This window comes from Mauremys mutica, chromosome 10 (genome assembly GCF_020497125.1).
Source record: "Mauremys mutica isolate MM-2020 ecotype Southern chromosome 10, ASM2049712v1, whole genome shotgun sequence".
Taxonomy (NCBI): Eukaryota; Metazoa; Chordata; order Testudines; family Geoemydidae; genus Mauremys; species Mauremys mutica.
Window position 1 is genome coordinate 11,939,688 of NC_059081.1, and position 14,452 is coordinate 11,954,139.

At 44.2% G+C, this 14,452-nt stretch overlaps 1 protein-coding gene across 8 annotated transcripts in view; it reads left to right on the plus strand.

Annotated features, from left to right (window-relative positions):
* The window catches only part of KALRN (kalirin RhoGEF kinase), a 743,024-nt gene that overhangs the window by 419,309 nt on the left and 309,263 nt on the right, over nucleotides 1-14,452 (plus strand). For all 8 annotated transcript variants that reach the window (XM_045032050.1, XM_045032053.1, XM_045032055.1 and 5 more), the window contains one exon: nucleotides 917-1,039. In XM_045032050.1, the coding sequence (XP_044887985.1) occupies nucleotides 917-1,039 (123 nt within the window). The remainder of the gene's footprint in view (nucleotides 1-916; nucleotides 1,040-14,452) is intronic.

Consider the following 14,452-nt stretch of genomic DNA (forward strand, 5'->3'; position numbering starts at 1 on the left):
TTGAGCAGTCTTTCTTCTTGGGCAGACAGGACATGGAGAGGAGGAGTCCCATTTGCCTTCCTCCCCACCCTTAAATAGGATTTACATAAGGCGGGAATCCTTTGTTCCCCAAATTTGACCCCGCTTCCCTTTGAGTGAAAAATTACAAGAAGTCCCAGGTAATGTTTAGTATGAGGTGACAAGACCACCTGACTCTGTAGTATCACAGCGTCCATGAGTCAGTGGCAGTATGGAGCATCCCCAAGAAGGCCAAGTCTTTTCACAGTCCATTGTCCTCACTGATGGGCCATCTGCCCTGTCTGGCTTTTCCATTGTTGTACCTGAAGTGTTAGCAGTGGGCGTCACCCAAAGTAGCATAGTTGAAACACAGATAAATAGTCAATATTCCTAACTTCAGATACAGAAATGATACAGGCATACACATTGGATAATCACATTCAGTAAATCATAACCTTTCCAATGATATCTTACAAGACCTATTTTGCATTAAGTATATTTCAGTTATGTCATATTCATATCATAAGACTATTTTCATAAATAATATGGAGTGAAACGTCACATGTATAACAAGTGGAAGATACCAGATGTAAAAGACTTCCCATTTCCCCCCACCCCTGCAGTTCAGAGAATCTCAAATTAAATTATTCAAAAGCAAATACTTATGTTCTCTCAAACGATCATGTTATGTGTAACCCATATAAACAGGTAATGGCATTCCAATAATGGTAATTTATCACTAACATCTAAAAACACTTTATCTTCAGTCTGATTGGATTAGGCTCTGCCATATGCCAGTGTAATTTGCTACAGCAAACATACACAAATAATTTTTTTCAGCCATTTTAGCCATTTACTGAGAAATTCTGTGCGATAAAGAGACATAATAGATAATTGGATGTTCTTCTTTTGTGCCCAGGTATTGGACTGGATCGAAAACCATGGGGAAGCCTTTCTTAGTAAACACACTGGAGTGGGAAAGTCTCTGCACAGGGCACGAGCCCTTCAGAAAAGACATGATGATTTTGAAGAAGTAGCACAGGTAAGAGGCTGAAAATCTGGAAGTTATATGCCCAGTTTGCGCCTTCATGCTGATTTTGTTTTCCTTTCATAGACTCCTATGAACAAATGTTGTTATTTATAGAGCTCTGTAACTCTTCTCAAACACATGAAATGGACAAGGATCTTACCCTGCAAAGTTTAAAATCTATTACCCAGAGATTTTCAGTTCAGAATGAAAGGTTGTCTTGAGAGCAAAACTGGAAGCTTTCTTCACAGCAGTGGATTTGACGGGGGATGATTCCTGACACACATGAAATGGGAGGCAGCATAAAGGGAACATGAAAATGGCGCAATTCTGAATGAGAAAAGAAGGATGAAATAAGGAGAGCAGATCATGGGGAACAGAAGAGAAGCAAGAGATGAGAAGTATAGATGGGGAAAGAGTAATGCAGGACTTGGAGTTAATGATGAGGCACTTGAATGTGAAGTAGAATTGGAGAGGTAGCCAGTGAAGGAAAAGAGGAGAAGCCGATGTGGTTGCAATGCTGAGAAATATTATCCCACTTATTGTGAGTAGATAAATAGATTATAAGGCCAGAAGGGACCATTATGCTCATCTGGTCTGGCCTTCTGCATAACACAGGCCATAGAACCTCATCCTGTAATTTCTGCATCAAGCCTGTAACTCCTGTTCGAAGTATAGTATATATTTTGGAAAGACATTGTCTTATTTCAGAGACTTAAAGTGATGGCGAATTTACCATATTTCTAGGTAAGTTCTTCTAATGATTAATTACTATCACTGTTAAAAAATGTTTACCCTATGCCTAGTGTGAATTTATGTCCCCTCACCTTCCAGCCATTGGATCTTAGCATGCCTTTTTTCTGCTAGGCTAAAGAGATGTATATTAGAAATCTCTTCCCCACATAGGTACTTGTAGATTATGATCCAGTCAATTCTTAGCCTTTTCTTAGCTAAACTACACTTGTCTATTGGGATGCTGCTATATGGCTTCCCTTTATTAAAAACTCTTAAAATATATATCAGAATGCAAACTTTTTATCACTAATCACATTTTGCTCTAAGTTCCTCATAAACAGAGTAATGCAGACTTTTGTAAACAAAGCCTATCTCAGCCTTGGTTGCTGGTAGTCTTTGAGTCAGGTGCTCCAGTCTCAGGGCATTGTAGATGAAAAGGTGTTCTCGGTAAATTAGGTTTTACATAGATCAGATACTTTGCTTATATGATGGGCACAAGACTTATTGCCCCTCAGATGGTCCCTGATCTGTCATAGAAGTATGAGATGGGAAAGACTTATTAGATCATCTAGTGCAACCCCTCACCATCTTTTTCTGGTGTTTTCCTGGTTCAATTTTAGATGTCCCAAGCAATAGGGCTTACATATATCCATGTGGAGACTGTTTCTCAGCCTGGTGGAGGTCACTGTCTGGAAGTGCTTCTTGACATTCAGTTTATGATTTCCCTTTCTTAATATCTTTCCATTTCTCTTGTTTATGCCTCTTTTGCTGTCATAATTAATTCATTTCCTTCCTTGGCATTTACAGACTTCATGTATTTGTAGCTGATATCATGTCTCCTTTTAATAGTCTCTTAGCCGTGTTGTACAAATTTAACTCCACTAGGCTTTTTTATTAGTCAGTCCTTTCAGCCCGCTCATCTTTTATTATTGTCCAGTTTGTCGATATCTTTCTAGTAATCAGATGCTCAGATACGAATGCAGTTTCCAGAAGTGGTCACACCAGAACTGTACAGTGAAGGACTATAATGGTACTTCCTTTTCTCATGAGATGAAGCCTTTGCATTTGCAGCCTACAGTTACATTGTCTTACATTGTCAATTGGTAGCTCATCTCAGTGGTAACTGGTTGCTCAGCCTGGCAAACTCTGAACACTAATGACTTTGAGTCTTGTGCTTTAGATACTAAGCCTCCCACTTAGAAATGGTTGGCCTGGCATAATTCCCATTAACTTCAGTGGGAATAGGATCTGGACCCTTCCTCTGGTAGATTTACATGAGAATATTGTTACTAATTTATGAGATCTGTCTGAACTATGACATTGGAATGCAATGTTGGCAAATGGGGCATGGGGATGTATGTTGGGGAGGAAAATGAAAGGAATCCCATGCTTTATCCAAGGTCAAAGACTTGAAAACATAATACTCTCTGCTTTGGAAAGAGTAATAGCTGGAGTAAAGAGGAAAGGCTATAAATTTATCACACCTGGGATTCTTCTGAAGAAATGTCTCATGAGGAAGATTTTGTGGTTTGGGAATAAATCTTCCTTCTTTTCACTGTATTCATGATTTATTCTTTTATTTCCCATCCACCCCCGGTCCCCTTCCCTTTGGATTTGGGGCTTAACTCTTTAGAGTTTGTCTCCATTAGAGTGTTTTTTTCCCCTCATCTGAATTAATTACCAGTTAACTCAAGGTGGTTAACCGCTTTGTAAAGGCTAGTGTGGATGATCCCATATGATTTGTTCCTGGCTGAGCCCTACATTAAAGCAAAAATATTTATTTTGGGATGAAGGATTGAAGAATGTCCACACTATCCCTTTGCAAAGATTGAGTTAATTGGCAATCAAGTAACTCAGGGTAAAAAAGTGCAGTCTATGCATACCTGGCCTAAGAGACTGAAGATGCATGCAGTGATATTTCGTTTTAGTGATTTCCAGGCATTCATTCTGCCTTATGGATAAACATTTACTCTCTGGAATCTGTTTTCTATTGGTGCTGATGTGTTTGCCTCTGGCTCATACTGATAGGAGGCATTTTTGTTTGTAAGACTCAGACTGGAGTTTCTCTGAGTTTCCTTGATGTTTTCAGTGGTAGGTAATTAGTTCATGCTTTTGAATGCTGCTAAACTGCATGTAAAGAATCTTCGTGTTTCTGGGATTGCAATGTAAACTATGTCTACACTGCACAGTTTACCTGGGTGATTGGCACCTGGGTCTGATCACCCTGGTTAGTCTACCCCAGGTGTAAGCATCCCCACTTCTAAATCCTATGGAGTTACACTGTCCTCACTGATTCTGCACTCACCCATGTGTGTCTGGGGGCATATCCCAAGGTTCTTCGTGCTGAGATGCTCTAGGAATCGTTCCCAGTCAGTTGTCAGTTATGGGAGAACTTGTCTGGACTTTGGGGGGGGGGGTGGAATCACAAAAGGGCACTGGAGAAGTATCAGCACTTGAGTGATTTAGCCTGCATCTTCATTGCAAAGTGAGTGGGTTCCCGTGTGAGTTAGAGTAGCCTGGGTTCTAACCCCCAGCTAGGTAAGCTAGCCAGGTCTTAAAGCACTTCCAAACCTGGGTAAAAGGTTTTGCTGTGCAGACAGCAAGGGTGGGATTAAGGTTAAAACCTGCGTAAGTACAATGAGAGAACTGTGCAGTGTAGACACACCCCTACAGAGAGACCCTGGAACATACTGTCCTGGCAATGTGGAGATTCTTCTTATGTATATACATCTGATTAATAAGTTTGCTGTACACGGATATACTTGAAAAACACCAGTGATTTAATGAATAATGCATTATGGGTGTGGCAGAGCTAATTTGTGGACCCCTTCTAATGTAGATACTGTTTGGACAGTATTTATTATAGACACGTAAGAACAGAAGAACGGGCATACTGGGTCAGATCAATGGCCCATCTAGCCCTGTATCCTGTCTTCTGACAGTGGCCAGACAATGAACAGAACAGGGCAATTTCAAGTGATCCATCTCCTGTTGTCCAGTCCCAGCTTCTGACAGTTGGAGATTTAGGGACACCCAGAGCATAGGGTTGTGTCCCTGACCATCTTGGTTAACAGCCTTTGTTGGACTTATCGTCCATGAATTATCTAATTCTTTTTTTTAAACCCAGTTATAGTTTTGGCCTTCATGACATCCCATGGCAACCATTTCCACATGTTGACTGTGCATTGTGTGAAGATACCTGTCTTTTGTAATATTTGGAGATTTTTCTTATTGTAATTATTCTGCATGAAATGTAAGGATGGCCTATAAAATGAAGATGGACAAAATAGCTGGAGCTCTGAGTGGGTCCTCTGCATCATCCAGAACCCAGGCTTTTCTTGTGCATTTTATAGGCCTTTTTTTGTATCTCATGCAAATCTGAGGTCTTTGGCTATTTCTTAGCCAGATAACACTAGCCTATGGCTTGTCACTCCTGGAAAAGCTGCCCTTACAGCACCAGCCAGCAATAAAATGAAAGAATCAGACACTAATGATTAGTTGGTATCAAGATATCATCCAAGTGTAAGGGGACTGTTGCCCCCTTACTAACATTCAGTGGGGGTGTTTTGGTTGCTAGCTCCCAGCACTAAAAGGGGAGGGATCGATGGCAAATCAGGACCCTGAGACTGACAGTCCCCAGGAACAATGGCAAGAGGCCAATGCTCCAGGTCAGCCTGATTGACAGGGCAGGCCGGCTAATCAGGAAGACAGAAGGCCAGGGTGGGTCCCGTCCTCCGTGTGAGCAGGAATGTGCCGGAGTCAGACGGAGTGGGGCCGAGCAAAGGAGAAAGCAGGGGCCCAAGCTGAGCTGGAGAGCAGAGCCGGGCCAGATCCAGAGGGGCCAGAGGCACAGCACAGAGAGAGCAGACCCCGTGCTGGGAGCAGAGCTGCAGCCAGAGAGCCAGAGGCACAGCCCAGAGAGAGCAGACCCTGTGCTGGGAGCGGAGCTGCAGCCAGAGAGCCAGAGGCACAGCCCAGAGAGAGCAGACCCTGTGCTGGGAGCGGAGCTGGAGCCAGAGGCACAGCGCAGAGAGAGCAGACCCTGGGCTGGGAGCGGAGCTGCAGCCAGAGAGCCAGGTGTAGTGAGCAACTGGGGCCAGCCAATGGGGGGACCTTGGGCAAAGGGCCCAGCACAAAAAGACACCCCCAGCCAAGGGTCCATGCAGGCCAGGCTGGGAGGGGGACCTTAACCTGACGGGGGGCTGGCACTGGGAAGAAGGATCCCACCACCCAAAGCCCGGAGGTGTGTGGTCACCACCATTTCAAGTGTCCCACCCACAGCATCCTTGCAGCACAGCCAGGGCCTGAGAAGGAGGCCTGGGGCCTACAAGGAACAGACTGCAAAGTGCCTTGATGTCCAGAGACATTGTTTGTAATGTTCCCTGCCACAGAGCAGGGTGATGTGTTTCCCTGTAACCGTTCCCATTTATTCTTATTCTTTTCTTCAAATTGATTGTTAAGTAAACAATTTGTATTTGCTTTAAATTGTCTGGAATAATCAGTGGGTCAGGGAGGTGCCCAGTGTAGAGAGGGTACCCCGGAGTGGGGACACCTTAGCCCCTGTCCTAGGTGGCCACAGCAGGGTTGGGGGTTGAGCCCCCCAGGAATCCTGGGCCCAGTCTTGTTGGGGCTACGAGAACTCTGCCAAACAGGAGAGTCCTCAAGGGCAGGGAGGCCTCTGGGTAAAGGAAGTGGGAGCGAGGACTCAGATCCTTTCGCTAGCCCACTTCACCGGGGTAGCACAGAAGCCAGGAAAGTTCCCCACAATAGCGGGACCATTCCCCCGCTTACACAAGGAAATACAGTTGATGCAGTACTTCCTGGAATGACAAATCAGCACAGTAGCCTCTTTGAGGGCCTAGAGTATCTTTTATGGGTGCATATGATAACCACAGTTCAGCCAGTTCCCCAAATGTTGCACATGATGTAAATACAAATAAGGTCTGATTTTAGACTCTACAAGCCTATCTTTCCTCACCAGGCACTTCAATATAGAATAGCACTGAATATTTTTCTTCCAGAACTGAATGAGAATATTTAGAATAAACGATACAAAGTGTTTAAAGCGTCAGTTATTATGTCATTGGGGCTAACATACAGGTTGTGGATGGATGTTAGCATTTTGGTGTTAGGCAGCATATACATATACACAGTCTGTCATGTCCCCAATGCAGGGTATACGGTGGGTGAATTCAAGATACAGTCAGTAAACACTGAGGGTACACCACTCATACAAACAGATTACAGATAGTCATGGGCATGAATAAGCGGGCTGAGTAATGGGGTTAGGATGACCCTCACATGGTAGAGTGCAGTTTGGTGGGGTCAGGGCTTAGGGGATAGAGTCCAACAGGGGGGTCCACGGGACTTGTCCCCCCTTCAAGTGCACAGAGACACTGTGGAAACAAACAGGGGAAGTTTACAGGTCTCTTCCTCCTTGTGGATGCGTGGAGTCACGCCGGCTCACTCTTGGTATTGACGGTGGCCGGTGACGTGCTCTGTGTAGATGTCTCTGGACCACCGGATAGCGTCCGAGACCATTAGGCATCTCATGAGCCGCGCGTAGCGACGGCCCACCCCACAGGTCCGCAGTACGCGCTCATTAAGGGGGTCCCATGCGCCCAAGGCCCCAACGATCAGAGCGTCGGTGTAGACCTCGTAGCCCTTTGCTCGCAGGGTGTCAGCCAGGGGAGCGTACTTTTCGAGTTTGCGGGCTCGGGCTTGGCGGAAGGCCGTGGTCCTATTCTCGAACGGGATCGTCACGTCGACGAGGATGATCTTTTTCCGGTCCTCATCCGTGATGACGATGTCCGGGCGCAGCAGGCTGTCGGTGCCGGGGATGGTGCGATTGACAGCGATCTCTCCCAGGTGCGGGGCGATGGCCTTCACCAGGCGGTCCTGGACGGCGTTGTGGCGCAGCTACTGGATCGTGCCCCCTTGATCTGTTCATGTCTGTGTGGAAGGACGAGATGAGCCACTACTGCAGCTTTGTCAGCTTTGAACTGCCCCCTACAAAAAACTCTCTACACTTATGGTGACCAGACATCCTGATAAAATCGGAACCATCCTGATATTTAGGTGTTTGTCCCGTGTCCCGACCGATCTTTGGTCAGGACGCAATTTGTCCTGATATTTCGCTCCACTGGCAGCACTTGGTTTTTTTTTTTTTTCTCCTCGCTGCTCCACCGGCGGGACCCCCCCCCCCCATGTATCCCAATATTTTCTCCCTCTGAGCTGGTCACCCTACTTACACTCCACATATGAAGAGGGAGAATGTAGTGCACTGTCCCTCCTGTCAACACTCCAAGAAATCTGCTTAGAAGTTAATAACGGCCTCAGGCTTGTTAACTTCTGTGCAGAGCCCTTTGCATGCTTGAAATCCTCCTTCACATAGGGTACTATGGGCAGCTCCTGGCAGAAGCCCTGTTGAAACAGCTTGCCTGGATTCATGCTGATTGTTAATTAGGGGAGAGGGCTGGCAGACAGTATGGAGGCAAATGACCTCTATTTAAGATCTCCCCCAGAATCTCCACAGTCTCAGGGGATATACAGGCTTTGTGATCATCTAGTCTGATCATCTAGTCATCCAGCTCCCAGAATGATCTGAAGCTAATTTTTCAAGAGAAACTTTTCTGAGTAGGCTCTTTTGCAGGTGTGTGCAATCTGACTCCATGTTGTTTAGATCAGGGGTTCTCAACCTTTTTCTTTCTGAGCCTCCTCCACCCCCCAACATGCTATAAAAACTCCACAGCCCACCTGTGCCACAATAACTGGTTTTCTACATATAAAAGTCAGGGTCAGCCTTAGGGGGTAGCAAACTGAGCAGTTTCCTGGGGCCCCACATCATAGGGCCCCCTGCGAAGCTACTTTGCTTCAGCTTTGGCTTCAGCTCTGTATGGCAGAGCTCAGGGCCCCGGGCTTCAGCCCCATGTAGTGGGGTTTCGGCTTTCTGCCCTGGGTCCCAGTGAGTTTAATGCTGACCCTGCTTGGTGGCCCCCCTGAAACCTGCTCATGGGCCCCTGGTTGAGAACCACTGGCTTAGATTTACCCACCACTTTGGCTTTGGCTACACTTACACTTCAAAGCGCTGCCGCGGCAGCGCTTTGAAGCGCTAAGTGTAGTCAAAGCGCCAGCGCTGGGAGAAAGCTCTCCCAGCGCTGTCCGTACTCCACCTCCCTGTGGGGAATAACGAACAGCTTTGACTACACTGGCGCTTTGCAGCGCCGCAATTTGCAGCGCTGGAGAGGGTGTGTTTTCACACCCTGCTGCAGCGCTGCAAATTTGTAAGTGTAGCCAAGCCCTTTGCTAGAATGAGAAAATTGGTCTCACTATGTGTTTTGGCCTGTAGATGGCACTCCCTGTACATTTTTAAAAAGACTTTCAGGTCTATAAAGGGCTGAGCCATGGTTTGGTTTTGAATCCAAGTTAACAGAATGTTGTCTTGAACTGAATTGCTAGGTGGATCCTGGATAGCTGCAATATCTCCCCTAGGCCCCCTCTCACCCCCAAAATGCTTTAATGCTCAGGATCACCTGAGAGAGCAGCACCCCCAAAATGCTTTAATGCTCAGGATCACCTGAGAAAGCAGTAACCCTTAGGGTTTTTTTTTTTGCTTTCCTCTGCAGTATGGGGTGCTGCTCACTTGCTAGAATTATCTGGGTATAGCTCACTTAATCAGGCCCCTGCCATTGCAGGGGCCTTGGTATTGGTACACCTCAGTCCCTTCTGTTCTCTACCAATGGCACACAATCATTTAGTCTCCCAAAGGCTGTAATACTTTGGTCCAATTGCAATTGTTGAATTTAGTGTGTGGGTGGCTGGGTGGTGGTGGTGGCCTGTGATATACAGGAGGTCAGACTAGATGATCTGGGTATCCCCTCTGGCCTTAAACTCTATGATTTTGTGACATCTGTTGCACAGTTGGGTATTCAGTACCTACATTTAATACAGTGCTCACCACGTGTCCTTTTGTTGAGGAATTGCTCTGGCTGCTTCATTGCCCTTTGGCCTCGCATCAGTTTCTCAGCTATTATTGACTTTTAGGTTTAGATGCTCTAAGATTACAGTGTAAAATACCTTTAAGTACAATGTGTAACAAGTGCACACATTCTGGATGCCATTGCTTCAGAACTTGCAGAATCATTATTTCATCCTCATCAAACATACCATGTGAGCTGGGGTGGGCCAGAGATGTGTGGCCCCTAGAGTGTGCGGAGCTTGCATCTGAATCAAAATTGTTCTTATTCAGGATTAAAACATCGTCTATATCGGTACCTCGTCTGTATTACTGTAGATTCTGAACACTTTAGGATTCCTTAAAGCCTATTTGCCCAAGTGAACTACTGGACCCTCTTCTAACTGCAACTATTATGGTGCCGCACATCCCAGGCACCACACAGGGAAAGTTGCTGTACTTCAGGAAGTGATTATAAATGGATGGTGAAACGTTACTCACTTTCTCCCCTATGCAAGTATCAACTGTTCTATCTACTCCCATGAGATCATTTGGAAACGGATGGCTTGAGGTCTAAACATCAGCTTTCAAGTGTCTAGGCTTTCTTGTACCTCCAATTCTAATCCCCACAGATTCAACTTTGCCCTTCATTTTTCTTGGGCAGATAATTTCAGTTCCATAGTTTAATGTTTGAGGGCATTCAGATGAGACCTTGAAAGCCAAGGGCACGTTTGTTCTGTTTTGAATCAAAGATCATGTGGTATTCTTCATGTGAGTAGCAGTTTGCTCTGGACTTCCTGGCTAAAATTTCCCCTCCTTCCATTGTAGTGTACAGTACATTGGTTGTCCACCTGCCTGTCATCCATTCTGGAGTGGATTACATTCCAGAGGTGCTGTATGTATATAGTTTCCAAAGCACTTTGGGATTAAAAAGGTGTTATATTATAAGTGTTAATATATTTAAAAATATTACTAAGTTCTGTTTGTCATGGGAACTAGCAAAGTAGTGAGTACTAGAACACCTGCAGGTAAAAGTGTACCCCTCTGATCTTTTATTATTGAAATATTTTTTAACTAGTTCAACCAAAACTAAATGAGGTTATGTGATAGTCAAGCCAAAGCTGAATTGCAAACAGCTACTTGTTTGGCCTTGAAGATCAAAATCCAGTGTTTTGTCTTACAAATTCCAACTCTGTTGGATGTCAGCGTTGTTAAGTTTGGCATGAAGTCGAGTACTGATTTAAAACAGGCATAATTTAGGAAACCATGTTGATAATGAGTGTTTAGTAAGTGTTGTCCCAGGGTAATTTTTGAAAACTTTGTGGTTTGGTTTTTAACCTACCTGCCTGTCTAGAATTGATGGGAATATCTTACCAGGCATGCTGGAATTCTCCTCTTTTAGTTGGCTTACTGTGGCACAACGTGGGTGAAAGACTGAGCTTTGGCAAGGAAAGTAGAGAAATAAGGCAATAGCAGGTAAAAAAACTGGTTTGGAATTATCAGAAAACTAACTAAACTTTCAGTACTGCTAACCCCAGAAGTTCAAAAATCATGAGTTAGTCCCCAAAATATCATGAAATTATTCCTGGATTCTTATGCAAAGTTGCATGTCTATATATTTATCACCTCACATGGCTAATCAACAAGGTCTTAACCCACAACCTTCATATCCACAGCACAGATCTGTTTCACTTTAGATATATAAACAACTGGTGACAGGAGAAAGCATGCTGTTATTTTTTATCTGGAACAGTTCTTACAGGGAGAGAAAACACACACATTACTGGAGGGTTACATACATATTTGTGAAACAGCATTGGAACTCTGGGCTTGGGGTTTTTGGTTTCTCTTCCTGTGGGGAAGCAACTTGTGCTCTGTTACTTACAGACAGCATGACCAAATGAAACAATGCCCACATTTGGATTGTCTGTGGGGTCTGAATGTAAATGCATGAACCTGTACCACTTTATCTAAAGAACCAGCTCTCATAGCATGGAAGTAGTAGCAGAGCAGAAACCTCCATATAAGGTCTAGCTACTAAAAGGGGATGACACAGAGCTGCACTATGCTAGAGCTTTTCTACGCTTGAAATGTTACAGTGGCACAGCTGTGCCACTGCAGCTGCACTATTGTAGCGCTTCAGTGTAGACACTACCTATGCCACTGGGAGGGGTTCTCCCGTCAGTGTAGTTAATCCACCTTCCTGCAAGGCAGTGGCTAGGTCAACGGAGGAATTCTTCTGTTGGCCTAGCACTGTCTACTTGGGGACTTAGAGTTGGGTTGAGATGTGTGGATTTTTTGCACCCTTGAGTGACGTAGGTAAGCCAACCTAATTTTCCAGTGTACACCAGGCCTTAGTGTGTATTACCAAAACACCTAATTTGCCAAGCTTCTTCTCAAAGGCCACATGGCAAAGTGGATGAGACTTGGCTCAGTTATATTAGGGAACTGGATTTTATTCTCAGCTCTTGTGACCTTGTGCAAACTCTGAATGAACTTACCCATGAATTGTGTGAATGACAGTTATCCCCCACCAGGGTAGCAGTTTGAGATCTTGACTCATCATAAGCATTATGAAGTGCAGAGAAATATTAAGAGCAATTAGTGGAAGAGCTGTGACTAGAACTCATAATCCCCATTTGCAATTTAGTGCACCTTCTCCTACAGTACAGTGGTCTCTCTTTCTGTCTGTGCTTCTGTTTTCCCCAAAATCTCATGACCAGCTGAATCTTTTCATGAGACTGCCTGAACTAGGGGCCAATCACATTACTTGCAATAAAATCGTAAGATCGACAAACACAATAAATTTTCAGCAAACACCAGGAGCCAGCCAAAGAGGTTTACTTAAGTTGGTGTATTTCTTTGTCTTTAAGATCTATATATTTTTAATGTGCCTATAAATTCAAAACATTGTTCCTATGGTAGGCTGGTAAGAACATACAGCTATACAAGAGATATGTGTTCTTAGTGAGTTCTAGAGCTGGTCAGAAAAATAAATTTTAGTTGCACAGGAAATTCTGCCATTTTGAAATTTGTTTCATTCTGAATCAGAAAGAAAAGCCAGAATTTCCCACAGCAAAAGCAAGGAAACTGAAATATGTTGTTTTGGAACCACTGAAACATTTCAATTTGATAATGTTGAAATAATTTAAAATATCACACATATATAATATTTAAATTAATATTTGAATATAATAATCTAACCAAAATGAATTAAAATGATAAAGTTGAAACTATATTTTACCTTCTTTAAACAAATTATTTTGACAATATTGAAATGAGAGAGGCTAAATGATGTGTTTAGACATTTCCTGTTGAATATTTTGTCAAAAACTGCACATTCCCCTGAAACATTTCTGTTTCAACAAAACTCCATTTCCAGCAGAAAGCTGATGTGTCCAAAAAAATTGCAACTGACTGTAATCAATTCTCCTTGTGCCATCCTCACAGGCATATCAGCTGATTATCAAACCGTAGCTATTGATTCAAGAAGATTAGTCCCCTGGATTCCAGAGTTTAATTTGTTATGGTGTTGGATTAGTACTGTTTGGTTGATCTCGTTTCTTGTGGATGTTGATAGTAAAAATGTTCAGTACAGGAAAAGAAACAAAACAAAAAACCTCTGACAGACTGAACTTGATTTGCTGTGTTGGTCCCAGGATATTAGAGTGACAAGGTGAATGAGGTAATATCTTTCATTGTTGAAAGAGAGAAACTTTGGAGCTACACAAAGCTCTTCTGGGAAAGGTACCCAGACCTGAAGAAGAGCTCTATGCAGCTCAACAGCTCGTCTTTCACCAGCAGAAGTTGATGCAATAAAAGATATCACCTCCCCGACCTTTAACTTGATTTGAGCTTTCATCTTTTGCTTTTGTCATGCTGATGCCAAATACAGCCAATACGCCAAGATTTTATTCCTTTGTTTTGGAGCTCTAATGGTGTCTGTCAGAACCGCTAAAATAGTAGCCAGGAATAGTTCATAAGGCAATATTGTAAATAGTCTACATTTTAAATATATTGTCCCATTGGCGTTTTATTGATGATAGTGGGTAAAAAAATGAATGAATGTTGTGTACATGTCTGGGGAAAGACCAGGGGCCTGATTCTCTTCTCTGTTACACCAGTTTTACACCAGTGTTACATTGCTGATTTCAAAGGAGTTACAACACTACAAACTGGCTGTAACAGAGTGGAGAATCCTCTACACTGGGTCCTTAATAGGTATAGTAGTGCAGTGTCAGGAGTAAGGCCCTGTAGCTGCAGCTGCTCAGTCTCCTGACAACCTGACATGTCAGCAGGCCAGTTCTTAAACCCAGCAGCATCAGTAGCTCACTGGCTGTTCAACACACATGCCCACGGATTGTTTGTCTCCTTGTGCTTGCCTCATTCCAAACCCTGCTTCTGCTTTGCTCCTCCTCTGCTCCAGCCTAGACCCTGCCCTGCACCCAGCCTTTTTCCAGTCTCATCTCAATCTTGCTCTTTCCTTGGAACCAGCCATGCTTCTGCCTTCCCAGAATCCAGGTAATCTGGTTCTGACCCTTGGCTCTGATTCCTGGCTCTGACTCTGTCTTGACCCTTGGCTCTGGCATCTGGACTCTGACTTTGGTTCTGACCTGGCTCTGATTCTGCTTTGACCTTGGGCTCTGGCATTCGGACTCCTACCCCTGGGCCTGACTCCTGCTCTGACCACTAGGCCTAGGGTGACCAGATGTCCCGATTTTATAGGGACAGTCCCGATA